The sequence below is a fragment of the Triticum dicoccoides genome, chromosome 3A, assembly GCF_002162155.2.
Source record: "Triticum dicoccoides isolate Atlit2015 ecotype Zavitan chromosome 3A, WEW_v2.0, whole genome shotgun sequence".
NCBI classification, from domain to species: domain Eukaryota; kingdom Viridiplantae; phylum Streptophyta; class Magnoliopsida; order Poales; family Poaceae; genus Triticum; species Triticum dicoccoides.
Genome location: NC_041384.1, coordinates 445,203,078 through 445,216,512, shown reverse-complemented (window position 1 = coordinate 445,216,512; position 13,435 = coordinate 445,203,078). Strand labels below are relative to the sequence as shown.

Below are 13,435 nucleotides of genomic sequence, written 5' to 3'. Positions count from 1 at the left end.
GAAGTTTCTCTATGCAACTACACCATCACTAGCCATGAGTACAACATGGACTATTATCTTTGAGATGTTATATCTTTTTGTGCGTGACCTTCCTCGAGACCATCTCTAAGCCATTGGATGAGAAAACATATCACTTTTTCCAAAGACAATAATAAGCCACAAAGGAAGAAGGCATTTGGAGTGCTCCAAGTCTGTTTTGCAGTTGTCCGAGACATTATGGGAGGACATGCAAAGTATGGGATGCGGAGACACTGTGGGAGGTCATGACTCATGACAGTTTTGTGTGATCATGCATAATGTAATTGTGGATGATGAGGGTGACCAAGTATATCACCATATGAAATTTGAGCAGATGTGTGATTCTATCCGACTTCCTGAGCAGAATCCAGCGACAAATACTCGTGAGCATGAAGTGGGCGATTCGAGAGAAAAACTATATGTCTGAATAAGTTGAATTCAAATTTGAACTTTATTGCAGAACTCCATGTTTGGGTTGTACTCCGTAATATTTATTTTTTGAATTATTGTTGCATTCAGATATTCGCACAATATAATTATGGACAAAGGAATGTGCCCACGGACGTTTTTGGGTGTCCAATGTTTTTTATGTTGTTGAGAAAATTTGGGTGTCCATTTTGATTTTTTTTTGAGATTTTGGTCCATTGTGATGGACGAGATGCTGCTTACACGGGTCAAGCCCGACAACCCACTTGCAGGTGGTTCACTCTCTGAACCTGGGCCTGAGGGTACGGATACCCATTCTCAACAGATTGAGCCCATTCGCAGCTGGCGTCGATCCTGACGCAGAAGAGGATCCGCCTGACTGAAGGAGGCGCACGTCCGTCGACAGAGAGGGAGCCACCTGACCTGATCTACAGGCGCGCCGCGGCCAAGCCGCCCGGATGTGTGGTTCTCCCGGCGCCCCTCGATTCCCTCGTCCCCACTGCTGCTCTCCCCGTCGACGACAACGCCAGCGCCACCACTCTCAAGAGTCTTAAACCCTCACTCCTCTCCTTCCACCACCTCTCCACACACACCATCTCTGTCAGACATGGCGCCTTCCGCGACCTGCCCTCTCCACTCCATGGCATCCGTCTCCCGCGCTCTCCGCCCGCGCCCGCGTCTCGCCGCTCCTCGTCTCGGTACGAGCCCCTTTGAAGGGTTTCCCCCCCCACTTCTCCGTTTGTTTGTCTGACCTGGTTTTGCTCGCGTGGATGCAGGATGCGGACTGAGAGTTGGATGCTCTGTGCCAGCATATGGAAGTGCTGCCACGGAGAAGGCCGAGTGGGGATTGGCCATTGCGCCCTCACCAGCGACCACTCTTGTTCCGGTTGTCAGGTATAATGCTAATTGGGCTTGTGAAATTGATCGTGTCTGGGAATGGATTGCCTAATTGCTGGGTTTTATTTTGTCAACACAGTTGCTTTTGTCGAGTGTTGACTGGTCACTATATATACGCTAATGTGAGGTAGGGGAGTTCTATATTCCCACCTTCAACTATATAGTTTTTTTTACCAAGATAAAATTCTGAACGCTTTATTTTAGTGGTCAAAGAAATAAAGATCCTGTGTCAGAGCTTGCCAGGTTGCAAGTTTTGCAACATGGGAAGATCAAGCTACAGTGTGGGTCATGGTCATGCTCAATTTGGTCCTAGGGTGTGGGGTTCAGGCGCATTGCATGTTTTGGTCCTGGCCTATTGGGGTAGTAGGCATAGGGAGACGTTCGTTTCTTAGGTTTATTGCACTGAACAAACAGTACTCAATGAGTGACTGCAGTGAAATGCGTACAGTTATAGGTGCAATGGAATTCATTTACCTCTTTGCAAACTGATTGCACTTGTCTGTATCTTTTGGTTTGAAGTAAATGGCCATTTTATAGTGATACAACACCAACCAACATTTTTTCCCTTTTGTATTAATAACTCTAGTGGTCAAATTGTTGCTTTGCCATTAGTCCATTACCCACCAGTGAAGCTACTGGTATTTACATTAGTCATGCAATGGAATTCATTTACCTCTTTGCAATCTGTTGAACTTCCATTCCACGCTTTAATCATAGTGCAATTTCTTTTCTAAACTGCATTTTTTTCAATACTTAAATTGAAAATCAGGTGAACAAGTTGTTAAAATTTGTTGCAATGTCTCAACATAAAAGATACTTTATCATGCCCGCCTACCAATACTCTTCAACCACATTTATGCATCACGAAAAGATCCCAAGAAACTCATAGATGTGCAACAGGTAGACAGGTTTTTGCAGGTGCATGCTTAGTTAGTTCTATTCAGGTGCTCACTTAGTTATCCTTTTGCAGGTGCCCACTTAGTTATTTCTTTGCAGGTGCACATTTTCTAAAATGAGGCACATCAATGATTTTATCTTAGATGCACATCTATGCAATTCGGAATTGTGTGTATCTAGACCTACCCATGCAAGCGAAAAATCCACATTCCTCGTTGCTATGTCATGACATCTTCAGTTTTTATTTGAGAGCATTATCGACTATTTGTAACTTTCTGATTAATTTCGCTGATCACTTTTGATAGCTATAAATTATCTCTCCAATTCGTGATATTTGGCGGACTCAGTTTGCCCGTATAGTTTCGTATGAAGATTGAAGAACCATCATCAAATAGCATTAACTTTCTCCAAATAATTTGATTTCGCAAGAACCATCTTAGCTGTGATTTTTGGTCTTTCTTGATTCTCTCATTTGTTTATGCTCCTTGATTGAAGCCACCTGGGCTCAAGGCTCCGTAACCTACTTTAAACGCGATAAGGGAGGGTTCTTCCTCCTTGCACGCATTTTTTGTATGCTTATTGACCAGATAATTCAAAAATATAATTAGTTTCCGTAAAATTTAAAAACAATTTGTTGTTTTCTCAGGAGCCGTCAAATTTTCTGCAAGGCAGAAGCTAACATTTCTAGTAACCTGCCAGCGAGCAAGCCTACTGGAGCAAGCCAGTACGAGAAAATAGTTGAGCTACTCACTACTCTTTTCCCTGTCTGGGTAAGTTGCTATGAGAGCTTCTGAAAATTTTTAGTTCTCTTGTCTTTAACTGTGTAGTTTCTTTCATTAATTTGATGCAAATCTTTGTAAATCTAGTAACGTGGAGATCACCTTTTGCAGGTCATATTAGGTACAGTTATTGGCATCTACAAGCCATCAATGGTAAACTTTCTCTCACCTATCAACTCTATTACTATGTACTCACAGCTAATGCCTTAACATATTGTATGTATGGTTTCCTACTTTCCTTGGACCTACAGGTCACCTGGTTGGAGACTGATCTTTTTACCGTGGGCCTAGGATTCCTAATGTTGTCAATGGGACTAACATTAACATTTGAAGATTTCAGGAGATGTTTAAGGAATCCATGGACAGTATGTTTCTGCCCCTTGGCCGCATGTATTTGTATAGAAATATTGACGCAGTTCTGTACTTAATACCTTATGAATTGATGTAGAATCTCTTTTGTATGTTCACTGACGTAATAGCTTCTTTGCAGGTTGGTGTGGGATTTCTTGCGCAGTATTTGATCAAACCTATGCTAGGATATGCTATCGCATTGGTAATGCTGACAATAGACATGCACAATACTGTTGATTCAGTTTTACATAATTTAGTGATTGTGGATGTTTAAATTCGTGATGAATAGTCGTATTGTTAGTTTGTTTCTTAACCAACAATTTCTGTATTGCCAAATGAAGTATTTAATTTAAATATTATAATACGTACTAACAATGTATGCACCAAAGGACCAACCGATGTAAAGTTTGATCACTGATCGCATAGTGGCAGGCTCAAGCAATTGTTCAGTCTTCATGACATGCTAAAATGACACTCTCTTTATACATGAGTAACAAGTGTACATGCGATATTCCTGTTTCATCTTTTAGTTTTTCCAAAAGCAAGCAGGTCTCTGAAGAAGTTTTCTTACTTTTGCTACTTACAAACTAATAATGTAGTAATAAGTTAATGTAGTAATAAGTAACAAACAACATATGGATTTCTTATAAATTGTTGCACCTTTGCATGGTGTTATGCAGACCATTTTCTGTGCTAAACAGACTTATGTGAGGACTTCCCAGTTCCCATGTAAAGTTTAAATGAAAACGAGGATAAATGACTCAAATTAATGAACTGGTCTAATATGCTATGCCCCGAAAAGATTTTAAAGTTCAAGAGTTATCCCTGGTTTCAAACTTTCTGATGTTTTCCTCTTATTATATGTCTTGAATTTAGTCAGCGTGACTGACTTTGCTCATTTTATTGTGCACCTCATTATCTTCTTAGTTTTTCAATTACTTTATGCTTGAGTTTAGAAATGTATGAGTTATGTTGGCAAATTGTTTCTCTTTGTTCATGGCTAATCTATTTTTAAACCTAGAATTGCTTGTACAAATGAATATTTGCACTAACATGTGTGCATAAGCCTTCTTCTTTCAGTGTATAATTATCTGCACCTAATTTGCTTTCCTATTTTACAGTCATTGAAGTTATCTGCTCCTCTTGCAACTGGTCTTATTTTGGTCTCATGTTGTCCTGGTGGTCAAGCATCAAACGTTGCAACTTACATATCCAAAGGAAATGTGGCACTTTCAGTTCTTATGACCACGTAAGCTTTGGATATTCTTTGAGAAAAGGCATTTGTTTGGTGCTTGTTTTAATCTATTTATCCATATACGGATGTACCTCCGTCTCTCTTGAATCCCTTCGCCCATTGTGGAAATGAAGCCTTTAGTATTGACTTCTGTTGCAGTTATTAGAATTCCACTAGTGTGCTAACTGTTTTCAAAATTCGCTGTATTATGCGTCACAGAATTTGGGTTATTTTGCATAAAAAGATTGATCTACATTGGTTATTGATATTCTCGCCTGCTTCCATCATAAGTACTAGCTGTCAAATTTATCTGAAGCGATCAACTTAGCACTTTCTGTAGTACGTACCAAAAATTGCTGCCTACCATGATGGCACACACTGGTTTCAGGCTGCAAATAGGACTTACTATTGAGGATAACATGGTGTAAGTGTAAGTGCAGAATACTTTTTGAATGGGTATAATGCGCCATGTCAATCATGAGATTCTTCTAGCTGTGATTTTTCTTAAAGAAGTTTCTCTGCTGAAACTGAGCAGTGAGCAGCAAACTGTTACTTGCAAATTACTTATGTGGTGCCATTCTGTTTGATTTAATCCAGTAACCTCTTAGATGCCCTGTTACTTTATCTGCTTCCAGTACTATTCTAACAAGATTTTTCTGAATCTTCCAGTTGCTCGACTATTGGTGCTATAGCGATGACACCACTCCTTACTAAACTCCTTGCTGGTCAATTAGTCCCTGTTGATGCTGCAGTAAACACACTATGATCCGTATCTTGAATCAACTGCTTGCTAGTTTAATTGATCAAATCTTAGTTAAAATAAACTCTTTTTGTGCAGGGCTTGGCCATCAGTACTTTTCAGGTTGTTTTAGTACCGACTATCGTTGGAGGTGAATCTTAATTGAAGATCCATTGTACATTATTGTGGCATCATAGAAATGCCTTGTTTGACATATGTTGTGACACTATTTCTGTTTAATTTGCAGTGTTGGCACATGAGTATTTTCCCAAGTTTACCGAGCGGATTATCTCCATAACACCACTGATAGGGGTCATCCTCACCACCTTGCTTTGTGCTAGCCCTGTAAGTCTGTAAACAAACGATCTAATGCTTCAAGCCTTTCTTTCAGCCCATAGTCCACGCTTTGTGTCCTGATGAGAAGACGAGTGGAGTTGTTGCTTGAGTTAATTAGAATGCATTTTGTTGAACTTTAACCTAAATAATGTGTGCTCTCCACAAAGTTTGCAACTTTTATCCCATGAAATGGTGACATTGCCGACATGTAGTACTCATATACTGTTTTGAAGTTCTTATTTTTCAAGTAAATGTTATGCTCTTGTTTGTGATACAGTGCTACTTTCTTTCACTATTATTAATTGAAATTTTACATACAAGATTGGGCAAGTCGCAGAAGTGTTGAAAACTCAAGGTGCTCAACTTATTCTCCCTGTTGCTCTGCTGCATGCTGTTGCATTCGCTCTTGGCTATTGGATCTCGAAATGGTCTTCTTTCGGGGAATCAACTTCTAGAACCATCTCAATTGAGTGTGGGATGCAGGTACACAGATATTCAAGTGCTCAGATTTAATATTTTTCTTATCTAGCCGTAGCACTTGTAAGGCCTTTAATAACATTATGGTTCTTGTATTATTTACCTGGATATTAGGAAGGTAAATGTAGTCAATGTATCTATTTAATGCAGTCTTTCGTGCACCACCTGTTTAGATTCAGTTCCTCATGTAGTTGTTGCTGAAATATTGATGTCTAAATGTGCAAATATGTTATATCTGTTTAATTGTGGTGCACACCAAAAGACCCAAGGATAAGGATAAAGATTTGCCTAGGTTTACATTATCAACACCCTGCTAATTGACCGAGGTAGTTGATAATGTACCTCTTATTCTCGAGTAGTAAATTTCAGTTTGCAGAGCATCAGAATGTGCATTAGCTGGATTGATTTTACTAGTGCATATGAAGTTTACAGCCATTTTGAACACACTCCATGTGTTTAATGCCCTTTTTGTGCTTAATAGTGACATACATTCTTCATGTTTGCAGAGTTCTGCGCTTGGATTTTTACTTGCCCAAAAGCACTTCACAAACCCTCTTGTTGCTGTTCCTTCTGCTGTCAGTGTTGTGTGCATGGCGGTAGGTTTTCTTGTCCTCTCCCCCTCATAATTCTGTAGTCACTAGTAAGTACATTATTGCGTGGTGGTTCATGTCAATATCTGACTGTTCTTTTCTTCACGACAGCTCGGAGGCAGTGCTCTTGCAGTATTCTGGAGAAACAGAGGCCTTCCAGCAGATGACAAGGACGATTTCAAGGAATGAATGAAGCAAAAACAATCCTAGGCTCCAGCTTCTAGTCGTTCCATGTTTTAGTTGAGCGTGGTTACGTCAGAGAATTTTTTATATTCCCATATTTTAGGTATGTAAAACACAAAACAGGATAAGGACGTTTGTTTATTCTAGATAATTGATTATTGGTAGGAAGGACCCTTGTTAATGATTTAGGCAAGGCTTTGCAATTAAGTTTGGCGTGTAATGTATTTTTCATCTTCTAAATAAATAAGCTGCTTCTCAGACAAAGCAGTAATTCGTTTATATATATGGTGTTATGTAGTAGGCCGGTCATATTTGTTGATTGGGTAGCAATTTAATTTGTGAGTCTCTTTGTAGGTTCTTAAAAAAAGGAGGTTTGGTTCTCAAATATTCGGTTACCGTACGTAAAAGCCTGCATCCATACCTGGGCCAGCTGGAAACAGAAGACATTACAGTGAACTATTGTTAGGCAGAATCATGATGAAATCAGTAACGCTGAACTCTGATGTCCCTCCCTAGTCTATTTATCTGTTCCTTTCCTCTTTTGTTTCTTTGTTGCGAGACGAGAGGACCGTGGGTTTTATTCCACAGAAGAAGATGAAAGGGTTACCTTCAGCCGACACTAGCTGCTCGATGCACGGCTGAACTCGCGGTGGACAATTCCGTTGTACTCCTACCAAAATTTGCCACGGCCAGCAACCCTATTCTGCCTCAAATGATTAATCTTACAAAGAATAAACTCGCTAATTCCCTCTGGGACGACGTGTCTCATCATTAGATGACCATGCAAGAACAGCAGAAACAGACGACGTGTCTCATCATTAGATGACCATGCAAGAACAGCAGAAACACATGTATATGTTCCTGAGGCCATGTTTGTTTAGACTTTTGCTTCTGCTTTTGCACCTTTTTTATTTTGGCAAAAATGCAAAAAAAAAAACTTTTAAATAGGTGTGTTTTGCTTCGGCTTTTGAATTATATCATCATTTTTTTAGGCAAACTTATCCACCATATAACAATATTGATTCATAAGCCAAAAGACGAAGCAAAATGCCCCTATTAGGAGCTTTTGTGGCTTTTTTTTATCTAAATGAAAAACATCAAAAGGAGGATGGAGCGTCGACCCGTTGGCTGAGCAGCTGGGGTAGCTGCCAGCCCGCCTGGGTTCAAGCCTCGGCTCTAACAAGCGGCGCTCGTGGAGTTTCTTCTACATAAAAAAAGCCAACAAGAGTTAATCCTTGGATTGGTTTCATTTTTTTTTAAACAGCAAAAGCAGAAGTAAAAGCCCACACAAACAAGGCCTGTGAGTTTGATCTTCGGTAACCCCTCACACAAGATTTATAAATCCCCAACGGGTAACTCACAGCCCAATGACATTACAAGGCCCACTTGGCCCACACTAGTTTCCTAGTTTAATTTGAGTACTTAGCGCCTCCACCAGATGATCCTGGATGTCGTGTACTGATCACGGCAGTAACGGTGGGCTGGTGCTGACACCAACTTCTTTTGTGTTTCTCTCCCTGCGGCTGCGGTCGCGCCACCAACTCTAACCCTAGCTGCAGCCTATCGGATCGGAGCGGAGCGGAGCGGAGGAGGAGCAACCATGGCCTCGTCCAGGGAGGCCTTCCATGCGGATACGGAGGAGAGTACTCCCCTTGTCGGAGTCGGGCAAGCAGCGCTGGAGACCGAGGAGAGGGTGATCCACATCCCAGCTGAGGAGTACGAGGAGAGGTTCCAGCGCTTGATTCTAGTCCCGCCCAAGCCGTTCCCGTGGTGGCGGCGGCTCCCCTTCCTCGAACCGGATCCCAACTCCATCCCCGTCCGTCAGCCGCTGAACGATGAACAACTCGAGATGCTTCGCAAGTAAGTAACCCAACCTGTCGCTCCATCCCCGCCCATCCTGTTGAGTATATGTGTTATGTGCATATTGTGTATCGGGCCCGCCTCATAGTTCCTTGTATAGTTGAGATCCATGGCCCACCTTTGTACATCATATATACACGCCTATGCACGAAAAGCAATACATCGTGCAATCATACATGGTATCAGTTTTTAGGTTTTCATCCTAGTCTTCCACTGCCGCCACCGCGCGTCTCCTCCGCGTCGCCGCCGCAGCCACCCAGCCGTCGTTGTCTGAGCGCCGGCCGCCGCCGTCTGCGCGCCGGCCGCCGCTCCTTCCCTCCCTGTGCGCGCTTCCCCAGCCGCCCCGCTAGCCTCGCTCGTGTCGCCTGTGTAGATCGTCGAGGCTCTACACACGTACGTACGGCCAGAATCCATTGAGCTGCCTGCTAGCTTGCTAGCTAGCTGGTTGCACGTACGTGGATCTCGCCTCTCGCATCGCCAGTCGCTCGCCTCGCCAGCTCCTCGCATCGCCCGCTGGCACACTCGCCCGCTAGCCTTGCCCGACGCCACTCGCCTGCATCGCCCTATCGCCTCGCCCGCCGCTGTTTTCACCCCGCATCACCCGAGCCACCGAGCCATGTCATCCGTCACCTCCTCCGCGTCCACCAACTGCAACCCGTTCGCCGACTGTTGGGGATATAACTATTAGGTATGACTCGCCCAGGAGGGGCCGGGTTATACCAACGGCGGTTCATTGTCACAAAGCCCATGAAGGAATCCAAGATGGCGGTTCATGAGGATGACTTATGAGGAGCCCAAGGCCCAAAGGCGGCTTAAGGCCCGTAGGTATAAACCGCCATATATGCATGACTTGTATCGTAAGGCAAGTGTAACTAGTCACCAGGCCGGACCTGTTTATGAGCCGGCCGGGACTCTGTAAGCCGCAGGGCGTCAACCTGTGTATATAAAGGGACGACCCAGCGGTGGTTTAGGAGGAGAGAGAACAAATCGAAAACTAGGTCAAGCGTATTCGCTCCCTGGTGATCGAGACATAAGCAATACCACCTCAAACTGGATTAGGCCTTTACCTTCACCAAAAGGGGCCGAACCAGTATAAATTCCTATGTCCTTTGTCCCGTTTAACCCCTTTAGGCTAACCTAATGCGATGGCTCCATGACTAAGTCCTCACATTAGGACATCTGCCGTGACAATTCCACGACAGTTGGCGCCCACCGTGGGGCCAGCGCACAGTGGTTTCAAGTTCTTAAAGGACAACTTTGAAGGGATCAAGGGATACGCCGTGGGCCGGATGACCAAGAGTCACCGCGGCAAGCTCTACATCGACGATGCAGGCTAGGGCCCCGAGGCCGGCTCAATTGAGTACAGGTACCGGGTCCCCTTCGGCGGGATTCATGTTTTCATTGGCAAGATCGGCGAACCGGGCCCTGAGCCGGACATCCGCACTGACATCATCAAGATGGCTCAGCATGCACGACCCGCCCGGGTTCAACCCGCCGTGAAGCACGCCTTCGTTGGATTCCATGGGGCGGAATTTGAAGAAGGATCTGTGTCTGGCGATGAGACGACCATCTATTCTGATGGTGAGTCGTGCACATGTGAGACTACTTCATTGTATCAATTGCAAGACGGCAGGCTTGGGGGCTGTTTCGATGGTGACAGTATTCTGGACCCCTATAAGCCGCCAAACCGGGTTGCGATTTTCATGGTCGGTACACAACTGGTGCAGAATTCTTCGACTACAGCGGCAATGATTTCCTGGTCAGTAGCGGCGACGACGGTCGGAGCAGGAGACCCTGTGCGCCTGCCGGCTCAGGTCTTGTCCGACTTATTGGACACTTTGATAACATTGTTGACAACAGAGGTTAATCCGGCGAATCAAGTTCAACATAACGAGGAGGTTGCAAAACTGAGAGATGAGATAGCTCAAGCCAAGGAAGATCTGGCAGCTGAGAACGCAAGGATGACTGCGGAGCGAGCCACTTTGGATGCTCACGTGCAACGAATCCAGGCCGATTCCTTCCGGCTCTCGCTGGATCAGAACGCTTCAAACGAAGTCCTGAGGAGAAGGCACTTGAGTCGTCTGCCTTCGGTTTATGAGGCGAGGAACCACTTCAACCCGCCTGGTGCGGGGACCAGTGACCCGCCAGGGGTAAACCGGGCAGTAGCCGCACTTGGGACTGGAGCACCGTCTCAACCACGCACGACGGACCCGCCTCGTCAGAATAATATCACACGACATGTGCCGACACCACCGGGTCATTATTCTAACCCTTTGAATAACATGATCGCTGCGGTGTCGCAATTGGCGGCTCTCCCAGCTGAAGGTGAGTCTCCAGCTGCGGTTGAAACACGGAGGGCTAGAGAGCTTCTTCAGACAACATTGGTGCAGCAGGGGGCTTATTCTTACAGTCGTGAGAGGATCCATTAAACCCCTCGCCCAAGCCGGAGTTATAGCAGACACATGGACTCCCCGGCGGTGTCAAGCAGTGAGAAGCATCGTAACCCGCCCCGTAATACTAAGGCCCTGATGGATCAGGATAGAGCACGTCAGGAGGCTGACCTGGCGGCTCAGTACGCGGCTCATCAACCATCTCCGGTTTATCCGACAACTTCGGTGGAGGCAGGCGTGACCTCTAGAAGCACGGGTGTACCATGTTTAGTGATGGCTCTGCGTAATGAGCGTCTGCCCAAGGATTTCAAAGGACCTTGTAAGGTTCCCAACTACACAGCTGACTTACCCCCTGAGGCGTGGATTGAGAGTTACGAGATGGCCATAGACCTGCTGGAGGTTAGCGATGCTGCATGTGCCAAATACTTCACCATGATGCTGGATGGGACAACTCGTACTTGGTTAAAAGGGCTGCCTGCCAACTCCATCGGGTCGTGGGACGAGTTAAAAGCCCGGTTTATCCAAAATTTTAAGGATACATGCAAGCAGCCCATGTCGATTGTGGATTTGGATGCCTGCGCCCAAGAAGAGGGCGAGTCAACGGCCCATTGGGTGCGCCGGATCAAAGCCATCTTGCATTCATCGGATAACATCAGTGCCGGCTCAGCAGTCCTCATGTTAGAGAAGAATTGCCCTTTTTTGCCTCTTAAACAAAAGCTAGGGCGGCTCAAGCGCCACTGCAATGATATGGGGGAGCTGATGGCGGCTCTAATTAAATATGTAGACTCTGATAGTACCAAGGACCCCGAGTCTGATGATGAAAAGCCGGGAAAGGGAAAAAAGAGTGGTAACACCAAGGGTCAGCATCATAACCCGGCAAGCCAGGGGGCAATGGTAAGCGCAAGGACGATAATAATTCAGATTTTGTGGCCAATACCGATACACAGAATAATGGTCAGCGTCGTAAGGGGAAGCCACCTCCTCGGGCAGGAGGGTCAGGTCTCAATCTTGAGTAGATGCTGAATCAGCCCTGCCCAAAGCATGGTTCGCGGGAAAGACCGTCCAATCACCTTTAGAAGGACTGCTACATTATGAAGGAGTTCAAAAATCCATTTTTTCCAGAACAATCATAGGCTGGGCGGTGGCTCAGGTTCCCGCTCTCATGGTCCGGGTTACGGTGGTGTCGGTTCTAATTCCGGTTTCCAGGGTCACCCAAGTAATCAAAGCATTCAGAGTGGTTATCACCAACAGTCCGGTCAGGGGAATCAGCAACAGCAATCTGGGTATCAGAGTAACCCAAAATAGTTGAATAGTGGGCATTACCACGTCTTCACCACAAGTTTATGCAAGCGGGATCAGAAGCTCCATAAAAGGGCGGTGAACGCCGTTGAGCCGACAGTTCCCCGTTAGTTGCGTTGGCCTAAGCGGCCCATTATGTGGAGTCGTGAGGATCACCAGCCCCGGATTGATAATCTGGGTCACTTGGCCTTGGTGGTGGCGCCTCAGGTTGGAGGATATAAATTCACTAAGGTACTCATGGATGGAGGTAGCAGCATCAATATCCTTTATTATGAAACTTCCCGTCGCATGGGATTGACTGATAAAAATCTTAAACCGTCGAACACTGTCTTTCATGGTGTGGTGCCTGGTAAGTCGGCATACCTAGTTGGTAAGATAGCCCTGGCGGTTGCTTTTGGAGATGATTACGATTCCAGATCTGAGACATTGACCTTCGAAGTGGTTAAGATCAAGAGCCCTTATCATGCTCTGTTTGGGCGGCCGGCTTATGCTAAGTTTATGGCAAGGCCTTGTTATGTTTACTTGCAGCTAAAGATGCCGGGTCACAAGGGCACTATAACAGTGCATGGGAGTCGTAAGATAGCCTTGGAGTGTGAAGAAGGTGACGCTACTTACGCTGAGTCTGTGTGCGCAACAGAGGAGTTGAAGTTTTATAAATACAATGTTGACCCGACAGACATGACATCTTTGAAAAAGCCAACTACGGAGCATGATCCGGTCTTGAAGTTTAAGTCGGCAGATGACACCAAGCTGGTTGATTTCGTTCCTGGCGATTCATCCAAGCAGTTCAGTGATACGCCTTCGTCGTATCTATAATTTTTTATTGTTCCATGCCAATATTCTACAACTTTCATATACTTTTGGCAACTTTTTATACTATTTTGGGACTAACATATTGATCCAGTGCCCAGTACCAGTTCCTGTTTGTTGCATATTTTTTGTTTTTTAGAATATCCATA

At 44.9% G+C, this 13,435-nt stretch overlaps 1 protein-coding gene across 1 annotated transcript; it reads left to right on the top strand.

The window, feature by feature from the left end:
• The first annotated feature begins 851 nt into the window (after window positions 1-851).
• Window positions 852-7,208, top strand: LOC119268495 (probable sodium/metabolite cotransporter BASS2, chloroplastic). The gene is made up of 13 exons (XM_037550150.1): window positions 852-1,142; window positions 1,221-1,338; window positions 2,885-3,008; window positions 3,129-3,170; window positions 3,269-3,382; window positions 3,508-3,570; window positions 4,490-4,617; window positions 5,272-5,353; window positions 5,441-5,492; window positions 5,589-5,686; window positions 5,999-6,160; window positions 6,661-6,750; window positions 6,856-7,208. Exons 1-13 carry the CDS (start codon window positions 1,052-1,054, stop codon window positions 6,931-6,933), a joined length of 1,242 nt encoding a protein of 413 aa, XP_037406047.1. The 5' UTR covers window positions 852-1,051; the 3' UTR covers window positions 6,934-7,208.
• The last annotated feature ends 6,227 nt before the right edge of the window (window positions 7,209-13,435 follow it).